The sequence below is a fragment of the Gymnoscopelus braueri genome, assembly GCF_963280865.1.
Source record: "Gymnoscopelus braueri genome assembly, chromosome: 19".
Taxonomy (NCBI): domain Eukaryota; kingdom Metazoa; phylum Chordata; class Actinopteri; order Myctophiformes; family Myctophidae; genus Gymnoscopelus; species Gymnoscopelus braueri.
Genome location: NC_137621.1, coordinates 17,688,638 through 17,697,767, shown reverse-complemented (window position 1 = coordinate 17,697,767; position 9,130 = coordinate 17,688,638). Strand labels below are relative to the sequence as shown.

Here is a 9,130-nt window from a genome sequence, read left to right as displayed (position 1 = left end):
TTACGGTGAGCCACAAATGCTTGTGTGTGTATATATATATACGCAGTAAAATCCTCTGTGTTATTTTAACTCTGAGAAGGTACAAATGTTACAAATGGATAAATGAACACTGACATTTTTACTGTGTAGATTCAATGTTTACATTGTGCTTGTTGTGTCTTTGTATGAAATGGAAATGTTTGTACATGCACTTGTTAACGTAGTAATTAAAGGAAGACCTTAGATTACCATAACAAGATAATTAAGATCTTTATTTAATTTTTATTTTATTTCTTTCACTTCAATATGGTAGACAAAATGTGTAATAACTAAAAATGATCGTTCCTTTTATGATACGTTTTTATACATGATGATAAAACCCAGTCACTTGCATTATAAGATTCTGTCAAGCTAATAACTAAGACATGATAATAAAACATAAACAATATACAACAATAATTACCAGTGCATTTACATTTATACAGAATACAGCTATCAAATGTAATATGAAATGAAACAAAAAACCTAAACTGATACCAACAATAACTGCTACAACTCTAAAGCCTTCAAGTTGTACTATCCAAAACAAATTACCTAACCTAAGGATTAAAGATTATCCTAATATGAAAAGAACACCTCTGTAAACATGTTGACCTTTTTTTCTCCTTTCCTTTCTTTTTTTTTTTTTACTTAAGAACTCAATACATTTCTATACTAACATGGCAATAAATCATGAGCACATTGCAATGTAATGATAACTACCTCTTGGTCTAAGAAGAACATACAGTATTTTGGAAGAGCGATAGCTTTCAAAATAGTTTTTTTTTTTTTTACAGATTTACAAAGTGGTGTATATACCCAAGCTCCTTTTAATTTTAATCTCGATAAAATACACTACATGATGTGGTAATAATGTCAAACAAATCACCCCTGTTCGATTTTTCTCTTTCTAACTGGTCTTATAAGCAGGTGGATGTTTTGAACTCGTCTGGGACATCACTGTCTAGTTTGCAGATCACTTTGTAGATGGCCTTCTTCCATGAGGGCTCTGAATCTTTGGCGGTGGAAATGGCAGTATAAAACTCATGCAAGGTGATTTCAGCAACCTCTATGAATCTGTCTGGAACCTGTGAGAAGACACAAAATTATAGAGTTTAATAGTTAATGCCATTCCTCATTCTAAGAACATTAATCCAATTAGGGATGTCCCCTCATAGTCAATTAATTGATTCGTTTTGGTTTGGTCTTGTCGTCCAAAACTTTGTTAGTTGATAAGTAATTTTTCCATGCACATCACTTGTAAACTCTAGATATAACCCTGTAATCCTGACAGTCTATAGCCAGTACTCATCAAATCAACTTCAGAATGTTCAGTTCTTAATCTTTGCATGTGTGTGTAAACACAATTTTACAAATGTGTTGACTCAATCAACTAATCAATTAGTCTCCAAATTCCTATGATTATCATTTGACTAATACTTTCTTTAGTCATGGACATCACTAATTCCAATAATGTTGCAATAGTCATATGTTAAAATATTGCGACACAGATTAAAAGACTTTGCCTGTCAGCAACATTATGCATAAGGACGACGGCACATTTCTTCATGCAATGATAAAAGGCAACTCATCTCACTTTATACTCTGCATACACACAATAAACACAATGTCAGAAGAATCATTAACTCATCAATATCAGGTCTCTGCTTTGATATGGTTTGTTTTCTTGGGTCGACATTAACTGTTGGGAAAGAGTGAGCGCCTTCCCAGGAATTCTACCATGTGCTCTCAGCACCAATCAACCGTCAGAGTCTAGATGCAATGGATGCTGGGAGAAGGCCCAAGCTGGCCTTGTTTCCCATCCATTGGCCGGTTAACACGGCAGTTGTTGGCATAAGTTATTTTTCTTTGCTCTCATCTCCTGACACAAAGCATCCCTGGGAAAGGAATGTCTTGGTCCCAAGGTAAAGAAAACGGTCTCGTCCCTTTCCCACCAAACAGCCTTCTCCCTCGGAATCCGGAGCGTCTTTCTCAGCATTCCGCATCAGTAGCAATCTGAGTCTCGCTCAGGCGTACTGGTCCTCTAATCCTGAGTTGTTTTAGTGGGATTCTGCGGCTTCCTCTTCCCACAGTGTGATAAAGCATCACTCTGGAGTTTAGATAATGGCTTTAAAGGCTGGCCAGCCACAGGTGCAGAGTGACACATACAGTAGTAGGTCAGGACAAGGACATGTATGACCACTGCTCCATACTGGAAGCACCTGATATTTCTGCTTGTCAAGCGCTACTCTGGCCACTAACTTCAAGGCCTAATAAACTATTAGACATTTTTTTCAGATACGTGGATACTTAATAATTTCCAATGTATTTAAATACAACTTCTATATACTGTAAATATATCTGCAGCAAGGATATTATTTCCACCAGGTATACTTCCCCACAAAGATAAAGCATGATATGAGAGTACATGATTCAGCTAATTCACCATGCTGATCAGAAATGGTATGCCTGCATGTCAGACAACAAGATGCTTTTCTGCTTAAAAGGTTAACGGGAGCTAATTTTAACCCATTAAAACAGGGAAATCATCTGTGTAATTTTAGATTTTAGCGTTGGCTATTAAAAAATAGCAGCTATACAAGCGCGTACGTTTTTTTTTGTTTTTTTTTATATTGAAAGAACTACTGGCTTAGAAGGCATTTGTAGAATCGGCCTCAGATCTTAATGGGTTAAACTGCAGCTGCATAAACAACGGTCACAAACCACATGCTGATCGAATCTCAGAGTAATGAACTGCTAGGAGCCGTGTGAGGGGAGAGAAAAAAAGGAGAGGCTTTATTACCTGAAAGTCGTTGGCTTTATTGTAGTGCATGTTCAGTGCTCGGAACAGCTCGGAGTCCCTGCTGACAGACATGTCTTTGACGTCGGTGACGCCATCAACGATTGACTGGCGGGCAAACTTCTCCATCTGGATGTAGTAGAACTCCCTGAAGTTACTAAACCACTTGATCAGCTGAGACGTGATGCAGCGGTTGAACTGAGAGAGACAGACAGACAGACAGACAGACATGCACATGAACTTCTGGCTTCTTGCAGTTTATATACAGTAGTAACTTCACACATACAGCAGTACAAATCAGGTTGTGCTTTTTGAGCCGATGCAGGGAATTTATTGGGGAGCTTTAAGATAAAACATTTTCTATGCCTTTTTCAGGTGGCAAAATGCATTAGGGCTTTAACTATGGAATCCCCATGTTATACTTTATGATCATACGATGGCGGTGACAATAACAGATCTGCAAGCTCTACTTTAGAAAAAAAAATAAGAATTTAGAAAATTATTGAAAATCTTTGCCTATAATGACATGACCAACATAGGGGCGCCAAGTTGAAAGTGGTTAAACACTTTCTCATGAGAATCCCCCTCTCTTCCACAAGTGACGGTCCATCACTCCTCTCAACATGAATTGCGTTGATCTTTTCCCACCAATGTCTGGCTGCGGAAAACAACATCTGTCAGAGTAATGTGTTTCTAAACTCAGTCTTGACATTAGTCCTGTTATTCTATCTCTTCATCCAGAAAGACAGAAAAAAACGCCCAAGGGCTGGGCAGGCATCAAAGACGTGTCTTCCCTCTGGTGTTGTGGGTGAGAACGCGGCAGCGTAAGGGCAGAAGGAAGCTTCCCTCTCACTGACTCCAGCTGATAGAATGGAATCAGACACCGGGATTAGGGCCCTCTTTTGTTCAGTGCCACTTCCCACCGCAGGGTCGTAGGCAAGGAGGAGATGTTCGCAGGCCTGCCTCCCCGCTGACCCCCAGGGGTCAGAGCAGACAGAGGGCCCAACAGGACTCACAGTGGCCCTCGCAAGCTATATGGTATAGGGCTATGGTGTTTATGGTTAAGTCACCGTAGAGGAAGCAAGGAGAGGACTAAAATATGGGTTTAAGAGAAGGAGACAAGGGAGGTGTTGAAGGGTCATAGTCAAGGGAGGAGACAGGGGAGGTCGTTGGAGAACCGTCAATAAAAAAGAGGAACTTGGAGATGAGAAACTAAAGGATGTTGGAGACTGTAGGTTTGCTGCCAGAACCAGGACAGACCTATAGGAAAGGAGTCAGGAGAGAAGTTTAAAGCGTGGAGCAGGTAACGCAAGAGGAAGGTGAAAAAGAGACAGAAGAGGAGGCAGGAAAGAGGAGATAGAAGCGTGGGGCGGATGGTGGGGGGGCGGGGGGGGGGCAGGGAGGTGGGGGACAGGACAGGACAGCAGGGCCAAAACACACAGGATGTTGTGGTTAGAGCCGGCGCGCACAGCTCACAGACTGGATGCTATGAGCAAGTCTAATACCGGCTCTGTGTTGACACTCAATAGCAATGCCTTGCCTACAGAGTCCTTTGTCACTCCATTTGCTGACTGGAGTGGCTTTTTAAAGAGAGAATGCCCCTCTATCTCCCTCTGCCCCCAGGACATACTAGCAGCTTAGCGGCTTTGTTAGTGTAAACCCTCTGCTCCTTTGTTTCTATCCTACGACACACTGCTGATTCTATCCCAACCGTCCAGCAACAAGTAGATATTCAGGAGATAAACACCTAACACACAGTTATTCCTTTTTCTGTTTTGTTTTGGTCTTTTTTTTAAATTTATTTTCTACATGTTGAATTAATTGGGCAATATTTTATATCGTAATAATAACTCACCTTGACATCGGGGAAAAAGGTTTTCAGCACGTTGGAGCTGGGATAGCGGGTGTAGAAGAACATGAGTTTGGCCTTCTTCAGATGATTGGGGGTGAGACCTTCCTGAATGTAAACATTGGAGTTAAGGCAGCAAAAGCTGACAATTAGACGTGAAGCACACAGCAGCCCCCTACAGCGCTTTGCAAGGTGATAGTAGGCCAGAGTATTGTGTTGCCTCGATCTTCGGCTAAATTGAATTTCACTAAAGAACAGCTTGGCGTTAACCAGGGAGTCAATAATGACCCTAACATGTGTTTATTGGCAAAACAGCATTACGAAATTAGATTAGGGATTTTTAATTAGAGGCTGAAGTACTTCATGTCTGGCAGTGAAGCGGGGTTTGTTTTGAAATGTTTTGAAAGAAGGGAGTTGATTTTCAAATATAATTAAGTTGAGTTCAAGACAACATATGTTGCATCGTATATTTTCTCAGACAATTTTATATTTGATTTCCAATTTATTTGTGGAAATCATTTGAAATTTAGTTGTAGTTCATATTTGTGTTTTTTAATATTATTTTAAACAATTTATGGTTTTGTGAGAGCCAAATGTATGAATTGTCTTCATCGTAAATATCAATATTTTCAATTCCTTCTCAAGTTTTCCCCCCTGTGGCACTGAAGACACACTGTGAAGCCTTCCCTCTGTAGTCCATACTACCGTATAACGCCTTAGGTCATAATATTTCCTTATCAGGTCACACCACACCATACATTTATTAGGCAACTCTACCTTTGAAATAAGGAAGTTGGTATGAAAGATTTATGTGGCATTGTTCAAAGAGAAACATCTCTTTGCACAGTAAAGAGAAGCACCTGATAATATTCTTATACACAGCATTATGACAAAAAAAAAACAATGAACAACACAAACCACTTCTGTGAATATTTCAGCATGTTTTTCCACTGCTATAGGTTTTATGACCTAAAACAGACATGTCTAAATTAAACTCAACAGATAATTATAAATATGTTAATTCATTTCTAACGCCGTTAATCAACAACAACAGAAACGGTGAAATATTATTTCACTCGCACACCAGTACTCCAAAAATATCCTCCTGGTCTTTGAGTGATTTTTCTCCTATTTTCCCCAATACTTTGGAATTCTTTTGAATTGTGATGTATTTCTATGATATACCTTCTGACAGATGTATCCAACAACAAATGCTCAAGACAAGAGCTCAAGTGTTATGGATGGAAGGCTTTTGTGGTTTGCACCGGCACTCAGAAGTGACCTTTTACATGCACTCCCATCACTCTGATGGTGGAGACATCTATCCCGCACCTTTTCAAGTCTGAAAAAAACCCACACACAAAAAAAACAATGCTACCTGAAACAGAAACTGATGCTTTCTCTGCCTTTGAAAGCCGGCTTTTGTTCCTGACAGTTCTTATCAAAGCCTTCTATTCCTTTTTATTTGCCTTTTCTAGACTTAAAGTCATTACTCTGCTTAGATTAAAGAAGATGCTATAATTTTCGTTGGGGTAGGCAAGATCAAAGAAAGAAATTCTCCTTGAAGTCTGTTAGTGGAAGAGCTTGTATTGCGATGTTCCTTAACCATGCTTTGTTCAAATGGAAGGACTAGTACAGGGTTGTACAAAATACTACAATAAACATTGTATCTATAATATTATATATGAAAGATAATGTTTGTTTCTGATTTAAAAAATATGATTTAAGATGACAAATAATAATGAATATACTGTAAATGTAATTTGTCACTCATAAATCCAATACTATAAGAGTTTCAGTATTATTAATAGTTAAATATGAACAACATTGTATTACATAAATTATTTGCATATTGCATTCATATTAATGTTTTTTTTTGGTTATGTTATTTTTTTTCATAACATTCACATTTTCCTGCTATATTTTTCAACCAAATTGCCCTACTGTATTAATATGTATGAATTTGAAATTTCATTATCAAAATGGTAATTATTGTAGTCCAGCATTGCAATAACTATAACAACCAAATCCCCCAACTAATCAGACAAATAAGAATGAGTTGAAAATACATGTTATGTTTTGGGGGGTTATAATGAAAGGATATATTGAGAGACATGTAGGGGTTTCGTTCAGCCATGCTCTGCAGGTCACCACACTCCATCTTCACATGAGGGAGACACATGCTGTCCACAGTCACTGGTCCCAGGCCTGTGGGACGAGGGTGGTGGCTCAGGTGGCTGGACGTTACCTTCGACCTCATGGCAATAGTATCCCAGGGTAGGTCCACTGAGTCTGGGGAGGTCCGATCAAGTGATGGGGGCATGCACGGGAGACCCCCAAAGTTAGTGTGGGGTCCATACTTAAGGAGATGCTCCAGGATCTGGCTGTCATGCAGAGGGGTGCTGTAGTTGAACTGAAATGGTGGCTGGTGTAAGGGGTAGGGCCTCTTCACCGAGGAAGAGACGGAGCTCAGAGGAGCCATCGGAGGCTTCCGGACCACCAGCGACAGGGCCTCAGTTTGGTCCTGTGGGCTTTGTGCCTCGCCACTCTCATAGTACTCCAGAGACCTGGGTTTGACTGTGATGTCTTCGGGGTGGGGTTGTTCTGGGGCACAGCTTGCCACCTCGTCCTTCCTCTCCGTTCCCATGTTGGTCTGCATCCCTGGAGATGGGCACGGGCGCTGCGGTGGGACCAGATCCAGCGACGCAGCAGACAGTTTGCTGAAAACCTTATCCACGCATTCGTTCACAGCCCTGGATAGCTCCTGCTTTAACGTATCCTGGAGATGCTGGCCCTCTTTCTGGTATACCAGATGACTCTCTGCATTCATTCTGTCCTTACAGTCCTTGACCACTCTATCGCGGTTCCTCTCAAACTGCTCCTCGTCATTTATGTAGCTAGACTCTCTATTGTGTACCAAGTTGTCGCGCTCTATGGCGTCGAAGGTCTCATCTCTGTCATCATGTTCTGGATCCTCCTGGTTGTAGACCTGAAGAAACTTCTCCTGCAGCTGACGCAGGAGCCTCTGCATGCTCTGGAGCTGCTCTTTCAGTTTGTGACACTCTTCATCCTTAGTGTTGCAGGTGTCACCGCCACCTCCGGCACCTCTGCTGGCCGCGCCTCCGGCACCAACACTGCTGTGCTCCTGATGCTGAGGCAACCTCTGTTTCCGCTTGTTCTCCCTGTAGGCCTCCCTGGTCTCCTTTGTGTCCCTGGCGTCCGTCTCGGACCTCTCGCTCTCTCCGTGCAGCCGGCTGTTGGGCGAGCCCGCCATGACTCTGATGATGTTCTCCACCCGGGCCCTCTTGGCCTGCAGGTGATCGCTCAAGGGTCGCTCCGCCTCTGGACTGGCTCCCGTGGAGAGGTGACCGCCGGGCGAGGCGGCCTCGACCATGCTGTCCTTTGAGGAGACACTGCTGCGGTCCTCCTGGCTGGAGTCCGCCATGGTGGAGCTGGACACGGCCGAAGGGGGCAGGTGGTAGAAGTGGCTTTCGTCTTGTGATCTTTTGCTGTGGATCGTCTTGCGGAGGAGCTGAGAGATGATGGATCCGCTGGAGTACGAGGTCAGGGGCTCGTCGTACATGTTTCTGCGAAAGCAAGGTATCATGAGGTCAGGTTTGTCATCGTCCATACAGCCGTCGTTGTTGTTGTTGTGCATGTTGTGGTCAGGTATGCTGAGGTTCATGCTGAGTGGGAACACTGCGTACGGCTGGCACCTGGCACTCTGTAGATATCTGAAAAGTAAGAAATCAGTGTTCCATTAATAGATCTCATAGATCATGTATCAGCTAAAGATATTAGAAAAGTACAGTATGAGTAATATAATGTTGAAACCAATAGGTCTCTTTGCGCCTTGTGTAGTATTTAAAATAAGGTATATTAAACTGAACAAAGGTTGAAAAAAAGGAAAAGGAAAAAAAAAGATAGTGGATATCACCTTTACGGGTAAAGCGCATCAATTCAAATTGCCTTTATGTTTTTATAATGACTACTTAAGCTAGCAAAATTTGTATTACATATTCATGGTATGGAATGTCAAAGAACTCCTTATTATTTCCAAGACTGACAGATTCATATAAGATAAGACCTTAAGGAACATGGGAATCTACTCTTATGTATCCTTTCATCTTGGATTTGTAATGACATTTAATATAAAGGATAAAAGAAGAATTGCTTTATACTTGTGAGCATTGAATATTTAAATATATGAAAGACGTAGACTACCTCTGCACACAATATATCAATTTTTAATAGGTGCAAGTGAATATGGGGAAATCATGAAAGTATCATCATCTTAGGTTTTTCAAATATTCAATCATCAACGTGTAATCTTTGCTCAGATAAAAAAAAGAAAAAGACCAAAAGCAAGTTTTTAAATGTATCCTAGTTTATGGAATCCAGGTTCAGTTGTTTAACATTAAATAATGATTATTGATTATTTATGTTTTCTGTGTAAAACACAA

The 9,130-nt window shown here is 41.1% G+C and overlaps 1 protein-coding gene across 1 annotated transcript; it reads right to left on the bottom strand.

The window, feature by feature from the left end:
* Nucleotides 1-938: 938 nt before the first annotated feature.
* On the bottom strand, nt 939-8,352 carry prox2 (prospero homeobox 2; the record flags this gene model as incomplete). Its single annotated transcript, XM_080413883.1, has 4 exons — nt 939-1,106; nt 2,822-3,016; nt 4,674-4,775; nt 6,766-8,352. 4 exons carry the CDS (start codon nt 8,350-8,352, stop codon nt 939-941), a joined length of 2,052 nt encoding a protein of 683 aa, XP_080270009.1.
* Between the last annotated feature and the right edge of the window lie 778 nt (nt 8,353-9,130).